We start from the raw sequence: 13,665 nt of genomic DNA on the forward strand, positions 1-13,665 counted from the left end.
CGTGTAGCGTCACCGTGGCTAACTTTACAGCGTCGCTCTGTCACGGTGTCTCGGCTTCTTCTCTGTGGACAGGTTGTCTCCGCACAGAGAGCCGCCAGAGCCTCTGAGTGTCTGCACGAACCGGACGAAAGGACTCTGAGCTCCGCGCCCTCTGCTCCCACAGAGCTACGGAAGTTAGCTTAGCATGTTAGCTGGAGACGGACTGAGGGGACACCGCGGGTCAGAGAGACCGTGAGACGGAGACACCGTGAGTCTCCGTGTCTGCGGTCCACAGGATGAGAGCGCTGGAGAAGCAGCGGCTAACCGCAGCCGGTGCAGCGGCAGCAGCGCGGCTGACCTCTGACCTTTCCGGTAACCGCGCGGAGTTTCACCGATGAAACTGTTTCTCACCTTTGCTTTGCTTAGTGACATTTGAGCTTTTATTGTGAAGAAGCCAGCGTGTGTGTAACCTGACACCTGCTGAAGCAAAATAAAAGTCTGAACCGTTTCAGAGTCACAGCGACGAACGATCCTCACATACACGATTAATCATCACTGATCACTGATTAATCATCACTGATCAATGATTAATCATCACTGATCAATGATCAATATCAGTCAAATATCCGTCTGATCTTTCCAGGATACATTTAGTAATTCACTGTTGATCTGAAAACCGTTTTTCACAGTGTCTGTCTCTATGTGTCTCTGTGTCCTGCAGACGTCCAGCAGCTGTTGGTGAGGACAGAGGAGTGTCCCCCCGAGCAGAGGAGCCCCAGCCCGGACCAGGAGGACCCAGAGCCCCCCCACATCAAAGAGGAAGAGGAGGAGCTGTGGAGCAGTCAGGAGGGAGAGCAGCTTCAGGACCTGGAGGAGGCTGAAATCAGCAGGTCCACATTCAGTCCTGTCCCTGTGAAGACTGAGGACGATGAAGAGAAGCCTCAGTCCTCACAGCTCCATCAGAGCCACACTGAGGAGACCTGTGGAGGACCAGGACCAGCCAGGACCTCAGACCCAGACAGACATTTACACCCAGACACTGATGTAAAGACCTCAGAGTCTTCTGAGACAGACATCAGCGACGATGACTGGACAAAGACCAGGGAACCTCAGTCCGGTCTAAACCCTGTGAAGAACAACGTGCGTCAAACAGACAAGGACTCGCTGACCTGCTCTGAGTGCGGGAAAACATTTGTCCACAAGACAAATCTGAAGAGACACGTGAAGTGTCACACAGGAGAGAAACCGTTCAGCTGCTCCTTCTGTCAGAAAGATTTCAGCCGGAGAGAACACCTGATCGCTCACATCCGCTGTCACTCAGGAGAGAAACCGTTCAGCTGTTCGCTCTGCGACACGCGCTTCCGTCACGGCTGGTCGTTGGACAAACACATGAGAGTCCACAGCGGGGAGAAACCGTTTGGCTGCTCCGTGTGCAGCAGACGGTTCAGGCAGCGCTCGGACTTGGTCGCACACGTTCGAATTCACACAGGAGAGAAACCGTTTTCCTGCTCAGTGTGTCAGAGCAGCTTCACTCAGCGTCACACTTTGGTTCAGCACATGAGAACACACACCGGGGCCAAACCGTTCAGCTGCTCCGTCTGTGGTAAGACGTTCTCACGGAAGGGACATATGACGAGACACATGACGGCACACACCGGGGAGAAACCGTTCAGCTGCGGCGTCTGTGGCAGAAGATTCACCTGGCAGTCGCAGTTTAAACGACACGAGTGTCCTGCTGAGAGCAGCGGCAGGAAGACGACGAGTCAGCATTAAAGCAACAGGAAACTGCTCCTGTGTACGTGTGTCGCACAATAAACGGTCCCTGAGAAACTAGTTCTGATGTCCTGTCTTCTTTTGATCAAATCAAATCAAAGAACTTTATTTGTCCCCTGGGGGACAATTCAAGGCACGTGAGCAGTTCACACAATAAGCATAGAATACTCTGACGGTGCTGTGACAGCAGGTGTGAGCACTGACAGTCTGCACAGAGCAGAGGACTGTGAGACCAGATCAGGTCCACAGAGTCTGATTCACTCAGATTTTTTCTAAACGTCGATGACAAGTGAAAAAAGTGACTTTTGATTTGAAGCTTCGTTCACTGTCTCACAGCAACACCTGAGGACAGACCTGAACCTGTCCACACGTGTCCACAGAGTCAGCATTGGACATGTTGCTTCTCTGGTTAAACAGACACACTCAGCTTTATTCTTGTTTTAGTTTTTTATTTTGCTGAATAATTTCACAGCTTGTTTTATTCTGAAATGTCAGTTGGAGAAACAGCAGCTGTCCCGAGGGTGTAGGTCCATTCCATCAGGTCAACACGAGACGGACGAAGCGTCTCAGCTTTGGTCTCAGCAATAATCAGTCACTGAGTTTAATAAACAACTCTTCTGTTAAACCGTCCCCGGGGACAAAAAAAGTTCTGTGAATGTGAATCTGAGTAAAGTTGGAACGTGCTTGTGTTAGTTTCATCACAGTTTAATCAACGTTTGGTTTTGTCACTCACCCCCGCCCCCCCCCCCACCACCACAAACAAACAAACAAACAAACAAACAAACAAACAAACAAACAAACAAACAAACAAACAAACAAACAAACAGACGTTTGCATGTCCAGTCAAACTGGCTCCATGTTAAATGTAACAGCAGTGGACCCAGAGTCTGAGTCCATTCACTGAACCTTAATGAAGCTCAACGAGCAGCATCGCTAACATCACGTCAGCCAATAGGAGACGAGACACGTGCTACCGTCCGGTCACCTGATGCTTCAGCGCTTTGCAGCTCAGCGTCTCATCGGTTCGACTCTTCACCTGCGACTGTCGGCTGAATCCTCCGCCACAGACGCTGCAGCTGCGCGGTTTCTCCTCCGTGTGGACAGACGTGTCCTGCTTCAGGTTTATGAGTGAAGCTTTTTCCACACAGGGAACAGCTGCAGGGTTTCCCTCGTGTGGATTCTCATGTGTCTCACGACGTGGTCACTGCGAGTGAAATGTTTCTGACAGAACGAGCAGCTGAACGGTTTCTCTCCCGTGTGAATCCTCGTGGATCTGCAAAAGTCTCCTCTGGCGAAATCTTCTACCACACTGAGAGCAGCTGAACGGTTTCTCATCAGTGTCAGACCCCACATCACTCAGAGACGGGTCAGCTGACGTCAGAGGCTCTGAGGTCTTTACATCAGTGTCTGGGTCTGAGGTCCTGGCTGGTCCAGGTCCTCCACAGGTCTCCTCAGCGTGGCTCTGATGGAGCTGTGAGGACTGAGGCTTGTCTTCATTGTCCTCAGTCTTCACAGGGACAGGACTGAATGTGGACCTGCTGATTTCAGCCTCCTCCAGGCCCTGAAGCTGCTCTCCCTCCTGACTGCTCCACAGCTCCTCCTCCTCCTCCTCTTTGATGTGGGGGGGCTCTGGGTCCTCCTGGTCCGGGCTGGGGCTCCTCTGCTCGGGGGGACACTCCTCTGTCCTCACCAACAACTGCTGGACGTCTGCAGGACACAGAGACACACACATTGTGGAAAACAGTGACACGGTAAAACAGCTGCTGCTGCATCAGTACAGACTGCCTGCGTCATTACGTCAGTGCGTACGTAGCTGCTGATTATCAGTACAAACTGAGTGAGAGAAGAAGATGTAAAGGGATCGAACCTGTTCTGTGTAACCGGATCTGGGGGCTGAAAACAGCGTCCAGCAGTTTCCGCTGTCGCTCGTTTTCCCGCTCGTACTCCGCGATGGTTCTTTCAAACAGAACGAATATGTCCTCTGCGGCCGCCGTAAGCCGCTGCTCCACCAGCGCTCTCAGCATCTGGACCTTAGACATGTTCACACGATGACGGCGACAAGCACACAGACTCACGGTCTCTGTAACCCGCGGTGTCCCCTCAGTCTGTCTCCAGCTAACAAGCTAAGCTAACTTCCGTAGCTCTGTAGGATTCGGTTCCGGTTCATGCTGCCGTGCGGAGACACCGTGACAGAGCGACGCTGTAAAGTTAGCCACGGTGACGCTACACGATTCCGGTGCCAGCTCATTTCCGGCTTTCTAAATAAAAGTCCCAGATTGAACCGTATTTCAGAGATGTTCCAGGTGTCGGTGTTTCCTGTTGTTACACACAAAGCAAATGATTCCTCTGACACTGGTTTTCAGGATTATGACTAAAGTTTAAATTAAAAACTTGAAAATGTTCAGATGCTGAGTGTTGGTACGAGCAGGAAGCCTGAAGCTGGTGGAGAAGACTGTGGAGGACCAGAACCAGCTCAGAGGTCAGAGGTCAGAGCCCAGAGCTCAGGCTGACACTTCTCCTCCTGTCATTTTAATCTGGGAGTGAACTGAACTTGACTTCAGAGTGAAAACGCAGGAAGTTGAAGTGTTTGCTCTGACACCGACTCACAGGAACCTCCACCTGCACAGAAGCTGATTTTTATGACAAAACTAAGAACGTTGTTTTTGCATAGATTTGATTTTATTATCTTCATAAAGATCCTTTAAATCATCAAACCTTTTGTATTTTATCCTCTTCTACTCACAGTAATCGAACTCTGAGTATTCCAGCAGTTACTGTGTGAAATGAAGCATCAGACTGATCGTCACGCTGATTTAATCTGACCTGAACAAACCGAGGAAAGAAGGACTCGGAGTCGAAAGCAGTTTCCGGATGAACGTTTATTTTCCGTGGATTCGTCTCAGCAGGACACACCGACGCCACCTGTACAAACACTTCCTGTCAACATGAGATCCACTTTCATTATTTACTGACTATGAAACATCAGGGCTGGTAAACACAGGTGCACACAGGTGCACCTGTCTGTCAGCTGACTGAGCAGGAAGTTTCCCAGCAGCTCCAGCACTGGTTCCCAGCTGAACCAGCAGCTCTGCAGCTTCAGCTGCTGCAGCTGCTCTCACCAACACACTTGTGGCTTTTGACCTGCGACTGCCACGTGAATCTTTTGTCACAGACGCTGCAGCTGAACTGTTTCTGTCCCGTGTGAACGGAGAAGTGATAAGTCAGATTCGCCTTCTGAGAAAAACTTTTATCACACACAGGGCAACTGTAGGGTTTCTCTCCTGTGTGGACGGTCATGTGTTTCTTCAGACCTCCCTTCTGTGTGAAGCTTTTCTCACAGTATAAGCAGCTAAACGGTTTCTCCCCGGTGTGGATCCTCATGTGGTTCACCAAAGCGCTGCGCACGGCGAAGCTCGTGTCACAAAACGAGCAGCTGAACGGCTTCTCTCCCGAGTGACACCTCATGTGACGGATCAAGTTTGGCCTCTGGGAAAATCTCTTCCCACAGACGGAGCAGCTGTACGGTTTCTCTCCGGTGTGGAACCTCGTGTGTCTCCGCAGACTGTCCTTACGGCCAAACTTTCTGCCACATTCACAGCAGATAAATGACTTTTTGGCCGGATTACATTTGACGTCACTCACGGGGACGTTAGCATTCAGAGACATTAAACCCAGCTGACGTCCCCCCGTCTCCTTACAATCCTCATCACTGACCTCAGTCTCTGCTTCAGAGGAGTCTGAAGCCTTGTCTTCACTAAGTGGCTGCAAATGTCTGTCTGGGTCTGAGGTCCTGGCTGGTCCAGGTCCTCCACAGGTCTCCTCAGTGTGGCTCTGATGGAGCTGTGAGGACTGAGGCTTCTCTTCATCGTCCTCAGTCTTCACAGGGACAGGACTGAATGTGGACCTGCTGATTTCAGCCTCCTCCAGGCCCTGAAGCTGCTCTCCCTCCTGACTGCTCCACAGCTCCTCCTCCTCCTCTTTGATGTGGGGGGGCTCTGGGTCCTCCTGATCCGGGCTGGGGCTCCTCTGCTCGGGGGGACACTCTTCTGTCCTCACCAACAGCTGCTGGACGTCTGCAGGACACAGAGACACACACACTGTGTAGTAAGAGCTTAGTTAATGGAGCAAGTGCAGGTTTTATCGTTAAACTTCAGACGAGTTTAAAAGTCGACGCAAACATCAGTGAGTCGAATATTCTGACCAACAAACACCGACACATCTGTACGTGTCAGCAGGCTGTCTGACATGTTAACGTCATGAAGTGACAGCAGCTCGTTCACCTGTGACGCTGCTGTCACAGAGCGTTACCTCAGTCACACAGACCCCACCTTCATGCTAACGTCAGCACAGCTGGAAACAGCTGGAAACAGCTGTTCGAACACAGGAGGTTCCGCTCTGTGATTTAAATCTAACACTGTGTTGGATCAACGTGTGTCAGCGACGCCTGAGAGGCTGGCTGTGCAGAGGAGGGTCAACGCTAACCCCAGGTGGACAGGTGGACAGGTGGAACTCAGAGAATCACGTCACTATGAATCATGAACGCGTGGACCTGCTGGTCCTGGTCCTGCTGCCTCTCAGACGTTGTTACACCTGGATCAGGTGAGGCTGGTGCCGTGAGGCTGCGGTGCCCGCGGCCTGTGAAGCTGAGGCTCGTTAGCAGGAACTAGCTGCGGCTAACAGCTGTGTGTGGGCGGTTAGGCTAACGTTAGCTTAGCACGGAGCGGAGCAGCTAACGCGTTTCCGGCGGGAGAGAGAAAACAAACCTCGCTGCTTTACTTCAGCGGTTAAAACCACGTCCAGCATCCTGCGGTGGCGGCGGTTCAGCTCCTCCTCGTACTCCGTTATTGTTTTCTCGAACTGTCCCAGTATCTCGTCCACGGCCGCGCTGAGCCGCTGGCTGACGAACAGCTTCAGACTCCGGAGCCTGGACATGTTCACGGACCCGGTCCACAAACCGAACCTGTCCTCTCCGCTGTGGACTGAACGACAGGTCGTCTGCTCGCTGCTCGCTGCTCGCTGCTCGACACGCGACACGACGAGAGCCACGACTTCCGGGTCACGTTTCAAAAGAAAAGCCCTGCTGCTGACGGGCCTGGAGCGGGTTTTTAAACCTGAATAAATAAAAAAGTAAAGCTGTGAAAAGACAGTTTTCATTTTTATTCAATGAAAGGATTTTAAAAAAAAATCAGCACACGTCACTGACAGTTGTCCTCGCGGTGGCCCCGCCCCTCGCTGCTGCCTGCAGCTCCCACCAAACTCCATACAGAAAATCACCTTTTCTAACACTTTGATCTTCAGTGTGAGAGAACGATCCGCAGCAGTGAGAGCACCTGAATCTTCATCACTGCAGCTGATAAAGGAGCCTTCGCACAGATGACTGACACCGATCAAACACTAACATCATGCAGGAACCGGATGTGAACGATGTAACATCTTAACCGCTCTTTTCTCACTGTCTCTGTGACTTTAGCTGTTTTCACACATGAACTCTGGACATTGTTCTGACAGGAGAATGATGCTGATGCTGATGAATCTCCATTAACGAGATAAACCACGGTGTGATGGCTGCTGCCTGAAACCTGCAGCTCCGGCGCTAACGTGTGTTCAGGATCCCGCTGTTCTCGGTGAAGCTGCAGATATTTTTACATCACATGAAAAACATTTCATCAGCTGAAAACCAGTGAGTGCACACTGAGAAATGATGCAGCATCAAAACACCTGCTTCGCTCTGTCAGAGCGCGCGTGTGCGTGTGTGCGTGTGCGTGTGTTAGATGCTGTAATTATCGAGTCTTATCTCTGTGTGCTGGACGCTCGGAGCTAAATGCCATCCTGTCTCCTGTCTCCTGTCTCTGCCGTACTCCTGGATAATCTCTGTCTGTCTGTCTGACGCAGGAATTAAAGGTTCAGACGCATCTCTCCTCTGATTGGACGGCGGCTCTGAGCACAGCTGGAGGTTCGGCAGGTACAGAACACACCAGAGCAGCGGACTGGGTCAGTGATTGGTTTGGTGAAGCTGTTCAGTCCGGATGTGCTTCAGTCTGAACCGTCGCATCAAATCAGTTTATTTTCACCAAAATAAAAGATGAAAAGCTGAAACATCTGCACAGATGTTCGGTTCTGACGCAGAAATGAATGTGATGTCTGTCACACTGAGGTTTCCTCTGAGCTCAGACCCAAAGCCTGACACCTGATCAGCAGGTCCCAGACCCGGGCGCCGCCGGAGCCCAGCACCAGAGAAAGAAACCAGTCATTACAGCCACAGTCCAAACACCAATGATTCATCTGTCTGTCAGTAAAGCCAGAGGACTCTCTGCGCTGTCCACGGCATCATTGTTAATAAAGGTTGATGAGAAGCTGCTGCTGTCGAGTCGTTTTAAAGTAAAGAGGCCTCAGGGCTGATCAGCGTGACTGGGGGTCTGATCAGGGAGGACTGATCGATCGGGGATGATTGATTGTTATTCTTAGATCAGCACTGTTACAGGAAACTGCTCCTGATGAGACGCCACGAAGGACGTTTCCAGAAAATCAGATGTTTTCAGTTTCCACCGACACCTCACACGTTTGTTACTAAAGGTGCGTGAGAGTCGGTGTTGTCAGGTTTGGTAAAAGCATGAACGTCACATCCTGTTTTACCTCAAACTGTCTGAGTTACAGAGTCAAACTCAACTAATCTTTGTTCACAGCTGAATTTTAAGAGCGCGATCAGAAACCGGATTGGTAGATAAGAAACTGCCGTCGCACGTTTACCTGAGGAGGAGAATCGCCTGCCAGACTGAGCGCGGGGCAGAAGGAATGACAGGTCAGCGGAGGCGGGAAACTTTATGAACAATCTTTATTTAAAAAAAATAAATGAATCTGAGGAACAGACTGAAACTGTGAAACCAAGACAGAAACATGCAGAGACAGCCAGGTGTGACAGGTGTGACAGGTGTGTGTGTGTGTGTGTGTGTGTGTGTGTCAGTAGCAGCGCAGGAAGAAGGTGTTGCAGGCCGTTCCTCTCAGACAGTCGCACAGTCGGCCGATTCGAGGTCCGTGTTTCATCGCACATCGTTCACCAACATCACACTGTGAGGGGCGGGGGGGTGAGAGAGGAGGGGGGGGGGTGAGAGGGGAGGGGGGTGAGAGAGGGAGAGAGAGACGGGGGAGGGGGTGAAGTTCGGGGTGAGCTGCTGAACTCAACACTGTACAAACATCATGTGTTGACATCAGTGTGTCCTCTGACTGTTGTTGTGTGTGTTGTTCGTTCTCCGTGTGACCGTGAACGCTCATTACGATCCATACTCAGCAGCGGTGTGAGAACACAGCGGTCACAGCGCCCTCTAGTGGCCGCAATCAGGTGACATAACGACGGCTGGACGGACGGACCGGTCTCTGGTCCGGAGTCCGGAGTCCAGAGACCGGAGACCAGGGACCGGAGACCAGGGACCGGAGACCGCTCTTCGTTTCCAGTCAGCGTTTCATTATGTGTTTACACTGTAAAAATCACGTGTGTGAAAGTCAAACGCTGTTTCCTGCTGTGTGAGGTGTGACGACACCGACAGGTGAGATCACAGGTGAACACGTGCTTATTATCAGCAGGGACTGGTTGGCTTTTGATTGACAGCTGTCAGTCATGTTCTCACCCGTGGGATGACGCTGGCTTTCTTCTCCACAGACAGACCGGCCCTGCTGTCAGCTTCATCCAGGAAACCCTGCAGCGCTTCAGCCTGAGGAACACAGCACAGTGAGGAACACACACTCTGACTCACACAGGTGAGAGGACAGGTGTGCTTTTCCTGAGTCACACTTTGATAGATTCATCTCTGCTGTTTGATTCTAACAGCCCTGAGCAGCGTCTGCAGGCTTTCCTCTCAGGCTGCTTCAGACGGTAAACGCTGCTGTGACTCTGGACACGTTCCTGATTCACAGATGTTTTATTCCCTCAGGCTCCAGCTGAATGCAGCCTGAAAGAAATACCTGCAGACAGTGCTCAGGGCTGAGAGAACGCGTGTCAGAAACTCCGACTGATTGAAAGCAGATATTTTATTTTGGAGGGTTAAACATTATTTTTCTGTCTTTAATCCGCTTTAATTATAAGTAAAAATAAAAACATACAATGCGCTTTTTTAAAAAAACAGTTCTTTTGTAATTTTAATCTGAAAACATTTTTCTCTTCATCAGTTCAGTCTGAAGAAAAACATGAACATTAATTGGCTGATTTTAAAGCTTAAAGCAGTCAATCATCCTGTCCCGCCTTCGTTCTCATCCTTCGTGATGATTCAGTTTAATTCCATCCAGTTAGAAAATCTCTGATGATCTTCACTATTTCAGATTTCTCCATCGTGCACCATGAAAGTTATTTAATGTTTAAAATTATTGTTTAAAAAAAATGAAATTTCTTCATTAAATGTTCTTTAATTAGCTTTTTTTTCATTTGCTGCAGCAAATTTAATTAATGCAGAAAAAAAATCTGGATTTGATCTTTGAGTTTTAATTATTTCTGATAACATCATTTATCTGAGATTAAATCATTTCCCATCAACTTAATGATTAGAACGGAATTAACGAGTCATGATCTGATCAGAGAACAGTGTTTGATCGTCTTCGTTTTTCATTTGAACATTTCTGTTCTGTTAAATTCATCTTCACTAAACATCACAACATTTTTCAATCTGTTCAAAGTCTGAAAACATTTTTCTTAATAAGTTAATTATGATTGAATTTGCTCTAACTTTACCATCAGTTACTGCTTCAATGATTAACACATTTTCAACCTTCATTAGTTTTGATTTACTCTTTGATGTTTCCTTTACATTTTACCCCGAACCTTTTTACCCCAAACCTTTTATCACCATCATTGTTTTTAACTGAATCACAGTTTTAGAGCTTGAATGAATGAGACACTTGTCTCTGGAGAGACTCACCAGGTCTCTGGTTGTGAGTCCGAGGACCGGCTCGTCCGGCGCGGAGGGCAGCTGGCTGTCAGCTGACCTTTGACCCTGACAGAGTGATGTCAGCACGGACAGACAGACGGACAGGTAGACCACGGCTCGCACGCTCTCCATCACCAGAATTAAGTTTAAAAAACCTAAAAAAAAAGCACAGAAAAAACGCAAATGTTGAACAATTTTAAAACAACGTTAAAATCATAAAAAATTGAATGAAGTTCTGTTGGATGGATGAGAACTCACGTCTAACTTCAACAGAAATAATTTAAGATCCTGCAGAAATATTCAGTTTCTTCCTTTCTTCTTCTGTGGTGTCTGATTTCAGCTCCAGAGTGGTGGGTGTTGTTCCAGCAGCTTGGCTTTCGTCGTCCTCCTCCTCTCTGTCCTGTATTTATAGCGTCTGCTCCTCCTGCTGCGTGATGTCTCTGCTGACAGACGCCCGCTCTCTCATTATTCATGTATGCAGCACATCAGATAAAACGTGTGGATGGTGCCGCGGTGATTGATGATGTGTGTGTGTGGTTAATATTGAACAGGTCGATACCAAATGTTTACACGCAAACACCCCGAGGACCCGAGCGTTGTTGTTCAGAGGTCAAAGGTCAGACTGTGACTCACTGCTGAGGGAGCAGAGACACTGAGCGAGACGATCCTTTCATTACTGTGATGGTGGACAACAGACAGAGGAAAGATGGCCGCCGCGCCCTCTGTGCTCGTGCCGCTCTGATCCTCTGTACAGCAGGTTTGTAGTCAGTGTGTCGTGGGTCACACGCTCGCGGCCTCAGACTGACGGCGGCGCTCTGCGAGGGTCAGCCCGTCACTCTGAGGTCAGCGTGGAAAACCCTCCTGAGGTTCGTTACCTGTGTCTGATTTTCACCCTCATCATCAGCTTCAGTCTCCACCTGCTGATCAAACTGCAGCTGCCTCCTGCCCCAGGTCAGAGGTCAGAGGTCAGGAGCTCTGAGGATTCCTTCTTTCTGTTTGATTTGAATGTTGTTTGTTGATGAATCTCCCATCATGCTCTTCACCTGGAGGCAGCAGCTGACCTCAGACTGGACTGTGTTTAATGATGACGCAGGAGGAAACCGTTTTGCCCTTTTCCTTGTCTGATTTGCTCGGTGAGGCGACCTGCAGCTCGACCGGCTCCGTCTCTGCTGCTTCATCTCTGCTCTCATTAACGGCTAAATGTCAAACCGCTGCTGCCACTTCACCAAACACGGCTCTGATCCCACCGTTACACAAACCACGGCAACAACATCAGCACCTTCATTATTCAAATGTCATTCGATCTTTTCAGGTGCAGCAGGAAGGCAAAGGAGCCGGGAATCAAACCGGCGACCCAGAGTGACCACTGACTACTGAGCCGCCTCGCCACCTTCACCTGGGACCTCTGTCCTTTTCCTGAGGGAGACTTTTCCTGCTGTTTGTTCCTGATTCAGTGTTTGACCCTGAATGATTCAGTGTTTAATCTGAGCCGGAGCGACGGCAGCTGAAGATGAATCTGCAGTCGACAGTCGAGGCTGAAGCCGACGCCTCGCTGACGGCGTTTATTCAGAAACACCAGCGAAGAAGATGGAGGGCGAGGTCATCGTCCGCCGCCGCCTTCACCGAACCTTCAGAAGAAAAATGAGCCTGAACGTGAATGAACAGAGAACACCTGTAACACCACTGACGGGGGGCGTGGCCACGCCTTTGAGACGTTTGATCTTCCAATCAGTTAATAAATCAGTTAAGATTTACTCAAAGAATGAATCAATAACAGATCACATGATCGACTGAAAACAGCTGTGTGTGTTGTGTGTGTGTGTGTGTGTGTGTGTGTATTGTTCGTGTTCATGAGACGTTTGTCAGGTTTTAAAGTTTCGACCTGATTCAGTGAATCAGTTTCTATGAGTCACGTTCGTACGATGTGTCTCAACAACCATGTGTGTGTGTGTGTGTGAGTGTGTGTGAGTGTGTGTGTGTGAGTGTGTGTGAGTGTGTGTGTGTGTGTGTGTGTGAGTGTGTGTGTAACGTAGCCTCCTGCTGTTCATCATGTTTTTATCGTCTCCATCAGAGTTCGTCAGTGAAGAAACTGCTGAAAACTCAGTGTGTGTTTCAGTGTGTGTGTGTTTCCATTAACAGTGTGTGACAGAGTTGTGTTGATGTGTCTCTGTTATCAGCTGACAGCAGAGTTTCACTGAAGGTCACAGACTGAGACCAAACACACACACACACACACACACACCTTTCATCCCGCAGGTGTGTGTGTGTGTGTGTGTGCTGCAGCTCCAGCTCAGGTTTAAACTGTTAACAGTGTTTGAACTGCAGCTGAATCTGACGATGATGAAGATGATGATGGTGATGGCAGAGAAACAGCATGAAGCTGATTTAAATTTTGGTTTTGAAGCTTTGTTGTAAACGCTTCAGTCTTTAACGTGTTGTTTGTTATTTTTCTGTGAAAGTCTCTTTTCTTTTCCTGTCAAACGTTTTTGCTGACTCATCTTTATCCAATCCGTGGGCGCCATTTTGAAAGGAGAGCGGTTTAACGTTAAAAACAGAAAGAAGACGACACGCTTCGTGAGACTCGACGCGTCCTCCCGTTTGTTCACGAGATAAAAAGCAGAATAAAAATCTGTCGTTCGGGTTTCGGACGTCGTGTCGTGCAGATTCATCCGGGCCTGAAATAACCACGGAGCCCGAGGCCTCCGTCATCTCCTCGTCTCAGTGTTCACGGACTCTCACTGTGAGTCTGTGACACTGATGGACTCGTCCCTCGTTAACCGACACCTCCGATCACGATCAAACCGCCGTCACACGCCGACGTCCAGAAATAAACCCGGAACACGAACCCTCGGGGTTTCCTGCCGACACCGAGGGCTCACACGTACCCCAACATCTGATCTATACACACAGTTATACACAACACCCGATCTATACACTCTGTTATACACAACACCCGATCTATACACTCTGTTATACACAACACCCGATCTATACACTCTGT

General features: G+C 49.4%; 3 protein-coding genes and 1 long non-coding RNA gene across 4 annotated transcripts; 2 read left to right on the forward strand and 2 right to left on the reverse strand.

Moving 5' to 3' along the window:
• Window positions 1-16: 16 nt before the first annotated feature.
• On the forward strand, window positions 17-1,823 carry LOC121191657 (gastrula zinc finger protein XlCGF17.1-like). The gene is made up of 2 exons (XM_041052928.1): window positions 17-351; window positions 701-1,823. Exons 1-2 carry the CDS (start codon window positions 276-278, stop codon window positions 1,750-1,752), a joined length of 1,128 nt encoding a protein of 375 aa, XP_040908862.1. The 5' UTR covers window positions 17-275; the 3' UTR covers window positions 1,753-1,823.
• A 376-nt stretch (window positions 1,824-2,199) lies between these two features.
• Window positions 2,200-6,840, reverse strand: LOC121192131 (zinc finger and SCAN domain-containing protein 21-like). The gene is given in 6 exon segments (XM_041053698.1): window positions 2,200-3,016; window positions 3,018-3,459; window positions 3,620-3,875; window positions 4,360-4,382; window positions 4,854-5,825; window positions 6,516-6,840. Coding segments are annotated over 6 exon segments (2,004 nt in total). The 5' UTR covers window positions 6,685-6,840; the 3' UTR covers window positions 2,200-2,874.
• Window positions 6,841-6,995: 155 nt separating this feature from the next.
• On the forward strand, window positions 6,996-8,046 carry LOC121192440. The gene is made up of 3 exons (XR_005895193.1): window positions 6,996-7,178; window positions 7,261-7,432; window positions 7,645-8,046. It is a non-coding gene; the product is annotated as an uncharacterized LOC121192440 (long non-coding RNA).
• Window positions 8,047-8,685: 639 nt separating this feature from the next.
• On the reverse strand, window positions 8,686-12,488 carry cart4 (cocaine- and amphetamine-regulated transcript 4). The gene is made up of 4 exons (XM_041054130.1): window positions 10,923-12,488; window positions 10,656-10,819; window positions 9,375-9,458; window positions 8,686-8,817 (listed from the first exon to the last, which is right to left on the reverse strand). Exons 2-4 carry the CDS (start codon window positions 10,794-10,796, stop codon window positions 8,710-8,712), a joined length of 333 nt encoding a protein of 110 aa, XP_040910064.1. The 5' UTR covers window positions 10,797-10,819; window positions 10,923-12,488; the 3' UTR covers window positions 8,686-8,709.
• Between the last annotated feature and the right edge of the window lie 1,177 nt (window positions 12,489-13,665).

The sequence above is a fragment of the Toxotes jaculatrix genome, chromosome 13 (assembly GCF_017976425.1).
Source record: "Toxotes jaculatrix isolate fToxJac2 chromosome 13, fToxJac2.pri, whole genome shotgun sequence".
Taxonomy (NCBI): Eukaryota; Metazoa; Chordata; class Actinopteri; family Toxotidae; genus Toxotes; species Toxotes jaculatrix.

Coding starts and splice junctions, on each gene's coding strand:
- LOC121191657 (XM_041052928.1), top strand. CDS start 276: ATGAGAGCGCTGGAGAAGCAGCGGCTAACCGCAGCCGGTGCAGCGGCA. Junction 352..700: donor GCTGACCTCTGACCTTTCCG/GTAACCGCGCGG, acceptor TGTGTCCTGCAG/ACGTCCAGCAGCTGTTGGTG.
- cart4 (XM_041054130.1), bottom strand. CDS start 10,796: ATGGAGAGCGTGCGAGCCGTGGTCTACCTGTCCGTCTGTCTGTCCGTG. Junction 9,459..10,655: donor GACTCACAACCAGAGACCTG/GTGAGTCTCTCC, acceptor TGTGTTCCTCAG/GCTGAAGCGCTGCAGGGTTT. Junction 8,818..9,374: donor AAGCCAGCGTCATCCCACGG/GTGAGAACATGA, acceptor CGCCCCTCACAG/TGTGATGTTGGTGAACGATG.